Source organism: Botrytis byssoidea (assembly GCF_014898295.1).
Source record: "Botrytis byssoidea strain MUCL 94 chromosome Unknown BBYS_010, whole genome shotgun sequence".
Taxonomy (NCBI): domain Eukaryota; kingdom Fungi; phylum Ascomycota; class Leotiomycetes; order Helotiales; family Sclerotiniaceae; genus Botrytis; species Botrytis byssoidea.
In genome coordinates, this window is record NW_024065851.1 from 1,328,606 (window position 1) to 1,344,886 (window position 16,281).

The following is a 16,281-nucleotide window of genomic DNA, read 5'->3' on the forward strand; positions in this document are numbered from 1 at the left end:
AATGCTGAATGCAGATGTTAATCCCCGTCTATGCATTCGAGGCATTCCGTTCAATGAGGAGGAAACGCTGTAAAGAGACTTTGAACTTGCTCATATTGTAATGTTACTTTAGTTTGTGCCGCCAACTGTGTATTTTCAATACGAACATGATTAAATTCCCTTTGAGTTCGTGGAAACTTTCTTCTAAATCTTGTTCGCATGTTTCCCGATATACGTGCCAATACGAGCACGATTTCAATTTATCCTGGATTCTGATAAATTCTCTAAGGGCTGATGTTTTGATTTCCTCATTAATATTGGTAGGTTAGGTATTCAACTTCATACCCCGTACAAATGCCGAATCTCGGACTGGCGGACACCTAAATTGAATCAGTCGATATCCTCTTACATATTCTTACCACCGATATCATATCATCGATTCATTCCATCACCAACGGCCAGACCATCGGCGGCTAGACAATCGTTGTCTTCTTACTATCAAATTCCGAAGACTTCCCACTATTATCGACGTTTGCACTCTTAATATGCTTTCCTACACTTTCCACTTTGTTCACTTCTTACGTATGGACTATGTTTGTTCTCTGTAATTGTTCACCACCATTTTCCTACTCTATGGAAAATTTTCAATGATTGTGGAGTGTTAAAAAGCACGTCATTTTCAAAATGATGTTGTGACTTTGTCATCATCTAAATAGGAATCTTTTCTCCGATATATGAATAATAGTTTGATCTGTTTTCGTCGGTTTGGTCGAGAATTCAATTAAGCTTAAAATGTTAGTATACCAGTAATATGTGTTCTTTACCCCCTTCATCTATGCTCAACATTAAACGAACAAATGAAAGCATTTATTATTTATGATATATTCATACTTTATTCATTTTATACCCACAACGGTCAAATCTCAATACCAAAATCTTGAATCGGAAGATCTAAAATCCCTACCTGTGTTGTTAGCTCGATCACTTCTTAAGGATTCTACGTCCCGTTAAATTCCCACCGCTGTGGGCTATTCATGGGTGTGCTAAGGGACCTTAGCACGGCCAGTTCCACAAATCGAAATGATATTCGGTTTGTAATCTAATAATTAGTAGTATGCGATAAGAATGGTAAATGGTGCAATACCGATGGATCAATTTTTTCCATATCGAATACGCTTAGTGGCGGTATGAGACCTCTCTTGCGTATATACTAGTTCTTGTAACTTTTGCCATGCCTCACTTACATTTCACATCTCTTGGTATCTTCTCTTGACTCAACATTCAGTCTTGGAGAAATGGGGTTTTCATCTTTGAGAAGCCGCCTCTTTCCTCGGCAGCAGGAGGATAACATCACCCCCGCATCTGTCGATCATGAAAATGATGGGGTAGCATCGAGTGTCACCGGCACCGACGAAATCAGTAAATCCATTGAGGAAAATGGTATTCCAACCGAGAAAATCGATCCCGAAACAAATGTCAAAGGGTCCTCACCTATTGTCGAAAGCTCACCTCTCGACATCGAAAAAGCGACGCCAACATCAGGAAGGTTTGGTGATGATGATCCATTACTTAAGGATATTCCATGGCAAGTTCGCCGAATCGTCAGTCTCGAGGATGATCCTACCGAACCTACGATCACGTTTCGCTATTTTCTTCTGACTCTGATATTTGTCGCACCGGGAGCTTTCTTATCACAAATGAGCCATTTCCGTACGACATCTGCTCCATACTCGGTCTTCTTCGTTCAAATCTGTTCGAATTATGTTGGTGTTTGGCTAGCAAAGGTTCTTCCAGCCAAGACCATCTGGTTACCATTTGGAGGAAGCTTTAGTCTGAATCCAGGTCCATGGGGAACAAAGGAACATGTATTGGTTACCATTTCTGCAGCATCTGGTGCCACTTACAATTTGGCCTACGCCCCAATTTCAATTGCCGAGCTCTACTTTGGAATTACCATTCATCCAGCAGTTGCGATATTCTTTATGTGGTCCGTAGTATACATTGGGTATTCTTTTGCAGCCATTGCTAGACAATTCCTGCTCTATGATCCTCAATACCCATGGTATCAAGCGTAAGTTTAAGATTTTCTTCGACGTCCTTTAATCCTACTGCGCCTGCCTCAACTTGGCTTCACCCAGGTCTATTCCAACTTTTTTTGGGCAGTGGGTCGTAGTGAGAACATTGGAGAATGATGATAGCTAACTTCGAATTTCAATAGACTCTGTCAGACCGCTCTCTTTGAAACTCAAAAGAAGCAGAGACAACATCCATCCCGTGTTTCAAAGAAACAGATGAGAGTATTCTTTGGAGTTCTTGCAGGAATAACTTTATGGCAATTCCTCCCAGAGTTCGTGTTTCCAATGCTTGGGTCCTTGGCATTCCTCTGTTGGGTTGCCCCAAAGAACAAGGTTGCGAATTTCATGGGCTCAGGTTTGGGGGGAATGGGCTTCTTAAATCTGACACTTGATTGGTCAAGTATTGCTAGTTTGAGTAATTCCAACAGCTTGTTTGTAACTCCTTGGTGGACTCAAGTAATTATCTTTTTGGCTTTTGTAGTCAACTGTTGGATATTGCTTCCAGCCGCCAAATGGGGAAGTCTGGGTAGTTGGAAGCTTGAATTGATGTCTAATCGTCTCTTCATGGGTATGTCACATGCCCCGAATGATGCTCTGATAAATACTAATGCATCATCAGAAAACGGTACTTCCTATCCTACCACTAAGCTCATCACTCCTCAAGCCACACTAAATGAAACTGCTTACGAGGAGTATGGGCCTATCTACGTCGGTACTCAACAACTTTGGAACATGTTCTTTGATTATGCAGCATACACTTCCGGTATCAGTTGGATTTGTTTTTTTGGATTTACACAGATCAGAGATACACTTAAGAAATTGAACGCTCGTCGTAAGAACAAAGTCGAGGGAGAAACCATCAACCACCAATATGGCGATCAATTGAATGTCCTCCAACGTTCTTATAAAGAAGTGCCATGGTGGTGGTCATTGATCCTCTTCCTTGTCACCTTTGTCGTTATGATGGTAATCTTGGGCACCGGTAATCTTTTTATTCCCTTATGGACATATTTCATCGCCGTTCTTACAGGTGTTATGGTCGTTGTCCCACTTGGCTGGCTATATGCCCTTTCCAACTTCCAACTTCCAATCGGTACCTTCAACGAACTCTTGTATGGCCTGATGGTTAACGCGGTCGACGGACACAAGAATCCTTCGGGTGCATCGGTATACTCATCCCTCGCTGGTGATGCATGGTATCGTGCACAACTGATGCTTCAAGATCAGAAGATTGGTCACTATATGCATATTCCTCCTCGAGACACCTTCTTTGCCCAAGTCTTCGGCTGTTTCATTGGTATTCCAATCAATTATGGTGTCGTAAAATGGGTGCTCAGTTCAAAAGCGGATTATTTGAGTGGTGCTGTAACAGATCCAACACATCAATGGACTGGACAAGGTCTCGCTACTACGTTGACTACCAGCACGCAATATGTTCTCATCGGACCTCTACGCCTTTTCCAGTTGCCTATTTTCAAACCCCTTCCATACGGGTTCCTTGTTGGAGCAATTTGCCCACCCATCATTTATATTCTCCACTGTCGCTTTCCCAAAGCTAAATTTCATCTCTTCAATACCACCATTTTCTTCTCCGGTCTTTCTACGTTCTACGGAAACATTTCTACTGGATACACTTCTTCCATTATTGGTGGTTTCATTGTCGCCTACTGGGCGTACAGATATAGATATGAGATGTGGGCACGATATAATTACATCCTTGCCGCTGCTTTCGATGCAGGATTCAATTTGAACATGTTATTGATTTTCTTGTTCTTTGGCGCAGGAAAAGTCGTTACCATGCCAAATTGGTGGGGTAATAATGCAGAAAGCACAGATAGATGTTTCGCTTTGGAGTAATTGGGGTATATGATGGTGTGGTTTATGGATATGAAAGATTCCCTGGATGAACGTGGTGTTATGAAACTCGATTCGAGATAATGATAATGAAGATATTTGATTAAAAATGTTATGGTTCTATTTGAATTACCCTGTGCGTGTAACTCCTTACTTATTGCAAGATAGCACTATCTTTTCGGACTGCATCACCCCCACTATTCGCCGTGTTGTTAACACCGGTCCCATTCTTCAAATAACAAAACTCCCCGTCCTTTATTACCATACTGACTGCCCTACATAAGCCCCCTCCTACGTCGATCCCACCTTGCAGATTGGTAGAATAACCCGCGTTATACTCTGCGCAGGCCATCATACACTGAGTTAGATCCGGCATATATATCTTCATGATGTCATGAATTCTTGGATTTCCATATTGAGCGCCAGACGGATAGTTTGTGTAACAAGCGACGCGAAAAGTCTGCGCTATGCCTGATAATTCGATAGCTGAACCCTCTGAAGAGAGGGGCTGAACGAGAGAATCATTAAATGTGGAAAATTCATCGGAGCAATGGGATGTTGGCGCAGTCGATACTGATGGGTTAGACGGCGTGGATGACGTCGTAGACGATGAAGCTATATTTGAATTATCTATTATCAATCCTGAGCTTGTCGTTGAAGGTGCTATCGAGTTTACGATACTCGTCGAATATTTGACGTTTGTTGTTGTCGAGCATACCCAAGCGGCAGAATTCTCTACGCCCGGACTTGTGTTGATACCTGTGCTAAGATGATGGATTAACAGCAATCCATAAATGTCTCACAGACTCAAGCTACCTCTTGCAATTATTTCTCTGTGCCGCAATTCCAGCTACTACACCTCCACTTATTCCACCTCCGACAATGAGACATAGCAAGACGACCAAGGCCCAAAATGTTCCTATCGATAGCCCCGCGATTTGCCTACGCTCTAATATTGCAGCCTTTTCGTCCTGTTTTCCAGCGTGGGTTTCCTGTGATGACCATGGCCATGTGTTCCCTGAAGAAGCATCTTGCACTTCAAGACCTGGTTGAGTCTCAACAGATGTGTTCAAACATAAACCACTTGTCGAAAAAAATTGCTTGTAGGTATCCATCGGTGTGATATTATCGAAAGATGTCTGAAAACATTGAGTAAGAAAGATCAAAGAAGTATCTAGTTTGCATGATGTGGGTAGTGAGATTCTACCAAAGATTTGCTAAATCTAAAAATATTCATTGAAAGCAAAAGGAATATAGACGAATGAGGTGGTAGTGACTCCTTGCACGATAACTCGTCGAATATCCCCGAGAAATATTTTTAAGCGCCGATTCATTCCATTGAATCTGCGGCTGGAAAACTTTTGATATTAATTTCTAGGAAGAGACCAATGAGGAGGAGACATCTTGAAGTTCAAGAATGTATCGCTGAAGGATTTCGACTCTGAAACAACTACGGAGATTTCGAAGCTCAAGCCTTGTGAGATTGGGGTAAGAGTTGAGGCCCCGGCTTGTCGCACACTTAGCGAAAACATACTAAAAACCCTTATTTTTTCAACTTTTTAACTAACTATAACGTGTTTTATCAGTGAGTAATTTATATCAGTAAATAGATCACTTATTTTATATACATAATTCGTCTATATGTAATTATACACTTTCTTTATTTATGAATATAATTTTCTGAAAATTTGATATAACGTGTTTTATTAGTGTATAGCTTATATCACTATGTAGTCTACTTTCACCCTAATCCACTCTTCATTTTTTTAATATATATTTTATCAATAATTTATAATAAATTCGAATAATTAAGAAGCTTGTATATTTTTTATTATTGAAATTATTTAGAAAAATAAAAAAACAAGTATATAAAAGATTATAAAGATATATAATATTCTGTATATATTCTGTATATAATATTATAATATTGAATTAATAGTATTACTTTTTATTTAAAATATTGATCTATATTTTATAATTTTTTAGAAATAGAAGAAAATATTATTTCTGAATATATATTTGATATGAATATAAGAGATTTTTTATTTAAATTTAGAAATATAGAAAAAATATAGTAAATTATATTCTTAAATCAAGGAGTATAAAGTATATTGAAAAGCTTTGGGTGTATCGATTTATAAAACATTGAATTGAATTAAAAATATGTTTTAATTATATTTATAATTTTAAAAAACTTTTTATAAAGATTTTCAATTTATTAAAAATTAATTTCGATTAATTGTAAATATTTAAACAAAATATAATATTTTGAATAAAGATTTCTATAATTTCAATAAAATGAGATTTATAATAGAAATTATATATTCTAAAATAATTGTAATTAATATTAAACAAAATAATCGAAGTAAAATAATATAATTAGATAACAAAAAATAGATTATAGTAATTATATATAATAATAAAAAGAATAAAATTATATTTCTATTTTTGATAATTTAAGAATAGATTTATCTCTTTAATTAATATATCAAAATTGATTTTTTTATAGATTAGATTATTTAATAAATGAATAAATAATGAGATAGATTTAAAATAATTAAAATATTTTAATAAATATATTAAGATTCAAAAAAAGGCAAATATTTAATATCAATATTAGATAAATATAAAAATTATGAATTAAAAGCTTTTCAAAGATATTATAAAAAGAATAATATTAAATATATATATTTATTATTATATTTAAATTATTTAATTTAATTATTTGATATAAATTGTTTTAATAATCTGAAATATTTATATAATATTCAAATTAATAGATTTATTAAAAAATATATTAATTTTATTTTCAAAATTAAATTCTTTATAGTTTTCAAAACTATATATCAAAAATCAATTACAATTTAAAATATGAAACCAGAATTTCAAAAAATAGATTTAATATTTTTCAATTCTGAAATTATATTTTCAAAATTGAATATTTAAATTTGTATATTTACTCCCCCCTCTTTTAATTAAGATTTATAAATCTCTTAAATCTTTTATAATTTAATTAAAGCTTTTTTAAAATTAACTTTAATAAAAATTTAAATAACTTATTATCAATTAAGCTTTTTTATATCTATATTTGAAATTATATTAGCTTTAATTAGAAATATAAAGAAATTAATTTATAAAAAAATATTTTTGAATATAAAGATTCATATATTTCGAAAAATAAATAAAATATTAAGTTGTCAAGGTACAGGTAAAGACTTATATTATATCATAAGGGTAGAAGAGCTATGAAAGAGTGAGGCCCTACTTATAAGAAGTAGGGCACGCTAGTATTCTATGCCTGAGGCACGAAGACAACTACAGAACATGTAGTTGACGCCGTGACATAAGTAAATATTAATTTACAAAAAAAACTCAATTATATCAAAAGGAATATTTATTAAATAAAAGATTTTTGAAATATTATTTTAATAAAAGATTGATATTTAGATTTATATAATAAATATTAAAAAGAAAGGAATTCTAATAAAAAAGTATTTTTTAATTAATATTATAATAAATATAGAAAAACAGAATATAATATAAGAATTTACTAAAATAATATAATAGATTCTAGATTATTAGAATCTTAAAAGTTTTAATTAATTGATTTAATGATTATAGAAAAATATAGGTTTGAAAGTGTATATTAGAGTGAAAGTGGGCTGTATAGTGATATGGGCCGTATACTAATAAAATATGTTATAATATTTGAATATATAAAAATTTTCAAAATCTAATCAATTTTAAGGAATTCGAATTTATAAAATTATTATTATAAAAATAGTTTTTTTTATAACAAAAATCATAATAGTTTTATTACGGGCATTGATATAGAACTGGCATTAGGTTGATATTATTCTGATACTGAAGAATTTTTATATATATATAGCTTCAAAAAGAGGTTTTAAAAGGAATTAATGAAAAGTCTTATTTTAAATATATATTTATATTTATATTAATTATTATCTTATATTTATTTTAATAATTCTTTTTATTAAATTTTTTTAGAGCAAACCAGTAACTAGTTTTTGAAAATAGCTTCAAAAGCTTTAAAGATAGTTCTTTCGAAAATCTTATTTCAATTAGATTATAATATACTTGCGATATATTTATGGTATGTAATTAATATTATTTACATTAAGATAATCCCTATTTCCTTTATTTAAATTGAATTAAAAGAAAATTAAGAAAAGGAAAATATTTTTATAATATGAATCCTTAGAATATTTATAAGGTATTTTTGTAATATACTTTTTATATTCTTTTGAAATGAAATAGAATAATTGAATAAAAAGAAAAAGAAAAGAATATTAAAAAAAAAGGATTCTTTTGAGAAAACAAATTTTATTTTAGATAATATTTATGAAATATTAGTAATATTTTTATTATTTTATAAATTCTATTAGGAAGATAGAGTTTCTTTATAATATTTTATAGATTTTTTATATAAAAAAAGTCTAATTGATTATTTTATAAATAATTAGATTTATTAGTTAAAGCTGGTTATAAATAGTTAATATTATATTAAGTAGTTTGTATTTAATCAAAAACAAAATAATGTTTATTAGAGTTATTTGTTTTATAATAAATATAAATAAGTTATTTCTAGGATTTCAGATTATTTTTAGATTATTTTTAGGATTTCCTTTAAATTTCGAGGATTCAATGAAAAGTTACTAAAGCTTTGTATTTTTTTTAGTTATTTTTAGGATTTTTAGGATTTCAGATTTTAAATGTATTTATTCAGCTAGCTTATAGAATTCTAGTATTTTTTTAGGGTTTCTGGGTTTTTGAATACTATACTAACGAATTATTATCGAATTCTGATTTTATAAATTTTATAAACTTTTGGAAAATTTAGTGAGAAACTAATAGAGCTTTATTATTTCAAGATTTTCAAGATTTTTCAGATTTTTTGAAATTTTAAATTCTTTATGATATTTCGAATTTTTACTATTTTTAGGATTTTCAGGATTTTGAATATTATATAATAATAAAGTACTATCAAAATTCTAATATTATAGATTTTATATATTTTCAGAATAAATAAATTTTTAAAATTAAAAACTAAAAAAAGGAAAATAAAACCCTATCAAATATAAATCATTATTCTATCAAATCGATTTCTTTCTTTCGAATTTTTTCGAAAATTTCAAGGGTTTTAAGCTTTGAATTAAGGATTAGTTTATTTCTAGTATTTTTGTATTATAATATAACTCTTTTCAAAAACTATAAAGAAACTGAATCTTATAAAATGAGAATATAAGTATTATATAATTAACTTTTGCTATAGGATTTAATAAGATTTCGAAAATATATCGATATAATAGCGATTAACTATTGAATAGCTTTAAAAAGCTTTCAAGAATAAAAGTTTAAGAAAAAGAACTTTATTATAAATATTGATATAGAATTAGCATTAAGCTAATATTATTCCGATATTGAAGAATTTTTATATATATATAACTTCAAGAAGAGGTTTTAAAAGAAATTAATGAAAAGTCTTATTCTAAACCTATATCTATACTTATACTAGTCATCGCCTTGCACTCACTCTAACAAATTTTCTTTTTTTTTTAAAAAAAAATAATAAAATTATTTTATAAAAATTGAATCAATTAAAAATCTAGATTTTAACTATTTTTTAAGATCTTTTATTTAAGAAAATAATAATTAGTTATTAAAATATTAATATTTTAAAAAGCTTGATTTAAATAGTTTTCGAAATAACTCATTTACTGATATAATTCACTCACTAATAAAACATGTTATAGTATTTCAATATATAAATAAATTAAATTACTAAAATTAATATAAATAATAGAAAATCAATAAAATGATTTAAATTTTTTTTAATAATTTCTTATGAAAAATTGTAGATTTTGAAAATTAAAATTTCTAAAAAATTGAAAAAAGTGATTTTTTTATATAGAGAAAGTATTATATATTTGTATAAGCTTTGTACGCAGAGGTTTCTGAAAGACAGAATAATGTAACGTTCTATGAAGCAAATTTGAGGAACAAGCTAATAAGTAGATCAACTTTCTGAGCATTCACTTTAGAGTCAGGTAGTATGAGCACCAGTGGGTGCACAGACTCACGGGACACTTAAGAGGAAAAGCACAATTTCATACCAAAAAGAGCTATTTTGATAATTCAATTAAAATTCAAAAAATTGATATTTAACTTTAAAATTAAGAATTATTATTTTCAAGTATAAGAATTTCATATAGTGAAAGTTTTATTTCAAAAAAAAACAAAATTCAAGTTTATACAATCAATTATATAATATTCTATTAAAAAATTTAATAGGAAAATATATTATTTGATTTTTAAATTCAATATTCATTTTTAAGATTCAATCTTTATATATTATATAAATCTTATATTTATAAATTATATGTTTTAATTTAAATAATATTAGATGGAATTTGGAATTTTGATTGAGTTTTGAAGTTGATAAATTTGAGTGTGAAATTGTGCTTTCCTGTCACGTTGTCCTGTGAGTCTGTGCACCTACTGGTGGAGGATGAGAACACTCGAGACACTCGAGTACAGACTACAGTGATGAACGAGAAAGACTAGAATCAAGTAGTACGTGTATGCCATGAATAAAGAGATATCAATCTTCTTAGATTGGTAAATATCATGTCGGGGGCTCAGCTCCCTAGATTTTCCTTCGTGAATGTTGAGAGAAATCATCCTCCTTTGAATAGATATTGAGAATGAGGAGGTCATCTAGTAGATAATGAGCTGACTAATAACCACACATCTAATCTTATCTAATCTACCATAACCTTAAGATCAACAAAAATAATTTGTTACCAAAGCTTTTTGAGCTTCACGAATTGGGAACTTTCAAGAAACACTTGTATCATTCACATCATTGCCTCTTACAAGTCCCCCACTTCAGCAGAGAGTCCTTCGCATGACCTCTGGTTCATAAAGATTTCATATACTTCGCAAGCTTGTATACGCGCACATCCCATTACATACTCCTTTTGACGCCCTTCTCAAGATCACAATCATGCCTCTCGACACATCAACCTACTCTCTTGCTCTTCTCCGTCTTGACGGTCGCAGATGGAACGAACTTCGCCGTCTTACAGCACAAATTTCAACTCAACCTTCATCCGATGGATCTTCGTATCTTTCAATGGGTAATACCCAAGTTCTCTGCACAGTGACTGGGCCTTGTGATCCCTCAAAATTACGATCAATTGGCGGTGGTGGGAGTAACAATGCGGGGGAAAAAGCGGAAGTAAGAGTGGAGATCAGTTTCGCAGGTTTCGCAGGTGTGGATAGGAAGAAGTATGGTAGGAATGATAAGTGAGTCCCCTTCAATTCTTTAACTCGCTACGTATTGCGAATCTCAACTCTACTGGCTCGAGCGGAACGGAAACTAATCAGGTTCGCTGCAGACGTATCCAAGAACTTTCAAGTACCTTATCCACAACCTTCACTCCTCATCTTCTGACTACTTTGACTTCTCATTCGACAATCCTCATTTCCCTTCACATTTTGTCATTAGATGGCTCGCTTCTCTCTGCCCTTATCAATGCCTCGACTCTTGCTTTAATCGACGCTGGTATTCCAATGCCTTCTTATATTTGCGCTTGTACAGCTGGCTCTACATCTTCATATTCGAGTAATGATGAGAAAGCAGACCCGTTGTTGGACTTAAATTTGGGTGAGGAGCAAGAATTACCGTTCCTCACGGTTGCAACTGCTGGAGAAGGCGATGGTGACGGAGTTGTGGCATTGGTCATGGAGACAAGAGTACAAGCCGGTAGATTGGAGGGCATGCTGGCTGTGGGAGTGGATGGGTGTAAACAGGTCAGAGAGATTCTAGATGGGGTGATTAGAACTAGAGGGAAGAAAATATTAAGTGGTGCAATGGCTTCGTAGGGCCAGATCTGTAAATCATACGAGGGAAGAACAGCATCATTAGATGATACCCAAGTGTTTCGATGGCGTCATAATGGAAATAGGATAGGATGGCAGGAATGGAAGAACTTTACATCAAGGGAACCGTTTGATGGTTAATAGAAGTTTGGCGCACGTCTCATATATTAACAAAATGAATGATGGTATATTTTTTTACTATTACTATGCAAACTGTAAACAAATGCCGCAAACTACCGCTCTAGGAGAACTCGTGAGACCGTATTCCTCCTGAGAACTCCATAATTCCCTCACAAAGACCTACTTAACCTACTTAAAGTTCTCCGTGTTTGATCTCGGGCTCTGGGGTTGGTGGTTCCCAATCTTCCGGGAGCTCCTCTATGGCAATCATAGGCTCATCTGCAGCTTTTGGTTCTGGTTCCGGAGCTGCTTCTTCCACAACAGTCTCCTCAACTTCTTCAGGAATGAGTCCCTCGGGGATCTTCTTTTTCTCGCCTTCACCCAATCTGATGGCGTCAACCCAATTCTCAATTGCTTCGATTGTCACATCCTCGGAAACTAGGGATTCGCCCTTGCTAGGGAGAGCTCGATACCAGTTTCGTCGTCCATTGAGAGCAATAATTTCAGCATCGCCTTTCAGCCCTAAAGATTCTTTGACTTGGGAGAACCCAGGGTTTTCGGCTTGTAGGATGTAGAATGGGAACAACTTTCGTTGATGTAGATGATGTTTATGGGAAACTTCGGCTAATGAAGTAGAAGCTAAGCCCGTAATCTCGTTCGAGGTATCTGGAAGAAGCGCAAGAATGCATGTACCGGTTTTAGGACCAAGACAATTCTCTTTTAGGCCGGCTTCAGAAGTAAGAATAGGAATTGCAGGCGCTGGTGGAAGTACAATTGGTTTCTCTGTTTCGACTTCTGGCGATGATGATTCAGTGGGTTGATTTTCTAATGTTTCATCTGTTTGAGTGACAGGCTTTTCGGATTTGGCGTGAGATTCCGATGCTGCTTCGAAAGATTCCTTTGCTTTTGCGGAAGACTTTTTGTTTGCTTTGGATTTGGAAGTTTTCGCTTTGGCTGCTGGTGGATCTGGATTAGGCTCGGCAGCCTGTGTAAGAAATTTGACCATGCCATCTTTCTTTAATTCCCCGTCATACACAATTCCTTCGGCTGCTTCCCCGCCAGGCAACAAAATAAGGGTAGGAAATTCAGTGATGCCAAATAACTCAATGGAAGCTTTCTCTGTGTTTCTGATCTGTGCCACCTTGATACTGCCCTTGAAATCAATGGCAATGGCTTTCAATGTTGCGCTTGTCTTTCCTTTGTCGGTGAATAAAATTGCCTTCGCAGTGTCGTTCGCATCGGCCAGGAAACTCTCCAAATCTTTATCTGTAACCTTCTTTACAAGATTTGGAATTTTATCGACTACTGCATCGACAATTCCTTTCGCAGTTCGTGGTCCATTGTAATCTTCAACGATTGGCTTTCCGGGTTTGCTTCCTGGTTTAACAATCTTGAGAGTAGGGAAACCTTGAACACCGAATCCTCCGCAGAAAGCTTTATTCGATTCTTCATCGCAATTGACCGCTGCTACTTTCGCGAGACCAGCGAGACTCTTGGCGGCTTTTTCGTAAGCTGGTTGAAGGTTCTTGCAATGTCCACACCATGGAGCATAAAATTCGACGATCTGTACGATAGAAGGTTAACAACTGATGTGCCAATAGAATTATTGAGGATCAGCGGAACACTTACGGAAGTATGGTTAGATTGAGCAATCATACGATCATAGTCCTTTCCATTGATTGACAAAACAGCTGAACTCTTAGGGTACAATCCAGCATGAACTGCGGGCAAAGCACACAACAAAGCCGCAGCTGCAGTTGAAATGACTCCAGTATTAACCATTTTAGATAGTTGTGAATTGTAATTACTACGTGTAGCTGTAGGAGCTATTGAATTTTATCAATACATGTAAGAAGAAAACAGCGTTGTAGTACGTGAAGGTGTTGTTGTATTTATGTATGCGAAAAGGCCACAGTCGCAAGATGTGTATTACGAGGTGGATGAATTTGGATGAGGTATCATTATTAAATGAAATCCGGGGTAAAATACCTACAGAGTTACTAGGCTTCCCGTCCGTACTGCTACTTTAGTATCGATTGAGCGGTGAAATGGCAGAATTCAATTAGTGAGGGGCGGGGTCATCATATTCAATTGTAAGGCTGGATTTACTGTTCTAGCATCGCATCGCATCGCATTGTTTTCTCATCATACCATTCACAAAGAAACGTCTAGGTAGATCTTTAAATCAATCAATAACCTTCTTCATGGTCAACCTCGCTGCCGCTCTCAACTCAAGTGCAAATCATACATGCAGCGCAAGCTTTCTCATCCGTCACTAATCATATCCCACCCTACCTATACTCACCGAGCCACCAATCTTCAACTCAACAACCACAGTCAATAATGGCGTCACAAATTCCCCAAAAGTTGAAGACCGCGGACTTAACTCGATTTATTATCAAGGCGGCACAGCTAGAAAATGCGAAGCCGGTTATATCATATTGGTGTACGTATTGAAGTCTTATCGCACAACCCAAATTCTAACATTACCATTCCCTCAGGTGAATACTGGATCGTTAACCAGATCCTGTCGAAAGGACTACATACTGGAGATGCAGAGACACTACAATATACTACTACTTTGATGGAAAAACTTGAGAGGGTATGATAATTCTATGTCTGCGAAGTGGACTATACTTAAATTGTGGCAGATAAAATCCGAGAGCCCAGATAACGATGCAATTATGGATGATACTGCAGGTCAAGCATATTGCGAACAATTTGGTATGGAAATATTCTCAAGGGCAGATCGAGCTGTCGAGGCAAACAAAGTCACAAAGTACGATCCCAATGATCTATTCTTATGAACATTGACTGATAGAATCTAGACAAACTGCGGAAACTTTTCAAGCCGCAGCGACCTTCCTGGAACTATTGAATATTTGGTCACCACCGGATGTCGAAACTCAAGCAAAGATCAAGTATGCAAAATGGAACGCAGTTCGTATCGTTAAAGCATTGAAAGAAGGAAAAGATCCCAATGAATCTAATCCCAAACCACAACCAACTCCCAAGGATGAATTACCGTCATTAGATCCAAATGATCCCGAGGTACAGTTGTTGGGGGAACAGAAAGCACAGCAAGCTTCTGTGGAAGATGTCACCGATGAGCAAGATCAATTGGAAGTAAAGTTAGCAAGGCAATCATCATTAGATCGATCTTTACACCCCTCTAAACAAGTATCTGCTCAAGGATCTCCAAACAATGAATCGGCTCCATTCGAACCATATCCTCGAGATGGTTTTCCATATAATGCAGCCCAAGACGATAATGTATCCCCTCTCGAGCCATCTCCGAAAGATAGGAATGGATCTATAGGAGGAGGATATTTTCCAGAAGTTCCAACCTTTACATCTGAACCTCGAGATGCAACTTTACCAACAGCTCCCGCTCCAGATACCACGTTCGATCTTGATCTACCGGATACATCTTCTCTTGCCGCACCTGGAATTTCTCCCGGAACATCTCCCGGAATGAAGCCATCTCCAGATTTCCAATCATTTCCGCCCCCAACTTTACCCGGAGAACAACCGTCAGCTACTGCACCTCAAGACTTTTATCGTCAACCTCCACCATCGGACCATGGAAATCTACATGTACCACCTACCAACCAGACCTATCAACCTGGACCTCCCCCATCAAACAATTTTACAGCACCAATAGTCCCACCAGTCACACAAGCTCGCAGTCAGTTAAATACGGACGATGAAGCAATTGCTAAAGCACAAAAACATGCAAGATGGGCGATTTCAGCCTTGAATTTTGAGGATGCTGAAACGGCAGTAAAGGAGTTAAGGGCAGCACTACAAACTTTGGGTGCGCAATGATTTTGAAGACAAGTGATACTTTGGAATTCGATGTATTTAAATCAATAGGCGGCAGGTTCACATGCGATTTTGCAAAGCAAATACCCAATTTTTATTCAGTATCTTTTATCGGCAAATTTTCTATCCTATTCATCGTTTAGTTCAATATGTTTCAGGCCTAACAATTCAAGTCCTGAATCCAAAACCTTTTTCTGAATTCCAGGTATAATACCAATTGCAATGCGGTTCTCACACCCTTCGTTTCTAGCATGATTTTCATCGGTCTAGGATATCGAGAACACTGATATGGTCTAGTTCTATGAGAATTATTATTCTTGGATATTAGAAATCTCGCCTATCACTGCTTTGATGTAATAACATTATTTGGGATAGGGGGAATTACTATTGGCAAAATTAGCGAAGCTGGAATTGAATTTGGTAATACTCTACGAATTGAATGTTTCTGACAAGATCCATAACTCCACGTGTGTTCCCAGGTCTGTCAAATTGGATTCTAGTTATATAGTACAAAGAAGTCCTC

General features: G+C 34.8%; 5 protein-coding genes across 5 annotated transcripts; 3 read left to right on the forward strand and 2 right to left on the reverse strand.

Annotated features, from left to right (window-relative positions):
* Positions 1-1,274: 1,274 nt before the first annotated feature.
* EAE97_006007 (uncharacterized protein) lies at positions 1,275-3,911 on the forward strand (the record flags this gene model as incomplete). The annotated part of the gene is made up of 3 exons (XM_038876520.1): positions 1,275-2,050; positions 2,198-2,622; positions 2,674-3,911. 3 exons carry the CDS (start codon positions 1,275-1,277, stop codon positions 3,909-3,911), a joined length of 2,439 nt encoding a protein of 812 aa, XP_038732996.1.
* A 151-nt stretch (positions 3,912-4,062) lies between these two features.
* EAE97_006008 (uncharacterized protein) lies at positions 4,063-5,023 on the reverse strand (the record flags this gene model as incomplete). The annotated part of the gene is made up of 2 exons (XM_038876521.1): positions 4,063-4,672; positions 4,725-5,023. 2 exons carry the CDS (start codon positions 5,021-5,023, stop codon positions 4,063-4,065), a joined length of 909 nt encoding a protein of 302 aa, XP_038732997.1.
* A 5,912-nt stretch (positions 5,024-10,935) lies between these two features.
* On the forward strand, positions 10,936-11,816 carry EAE97_006009 (uncharacterized protein; the record flags this gene model as incomplete). Its single annotated transcript, XM_038876522.1, has 2 exons — positions 10,936-11,237; positions 11,330-11,816. 2 exons carry the CDS (start codon positions 10,936-10,938, stop codon positions 11,814-11,816), a joined length of 789 nt encoding a protein of 262 aa, XP_038732998.1.
* A 310-nt stretch (positions 11,817-12,126) lies between these two features.
* On the reverse strand, positions 12,127-13,715 carry EAE97_006010 (uncharacterized protein; the record flags this gene model as incomplete). Its single annotated transcript, XM_038876523.1, has 2 exons — positions 12,127-13,497; positions 13,563-13,715. 2 exons carry the CDS (start codon positions 13,713-13,715, stop codon positions 12,127-12,129), a joined length of 1,524 nt encoding a protein of 507 aa, XP_038732999.1.
* A 561-nt stretch (positions 13,716-14,276) lies between these two features.
* Positions 14,277-15,761, forward strand: EAE97_006011 (uncharacterized protein; the record flags this gene model as incomplete). Its single annotated transcript, XM_038876524.1, has 4 exons — positions 14,277-14,379; positions 14,435-14,535; positions 14,585-14,712; positions 14,762-15,761. The coding sequence occupies 4 exons, from the start codon at positions 14,277-14,279 to the stop codon at positions 15,759-15,761; spliced, it is 1,332 nt and encodes a 443-aa protein (XP_038733000.1).
* Between the last annotated feature and the right edge of the window lie 520 nt (positions 15,762-16,281).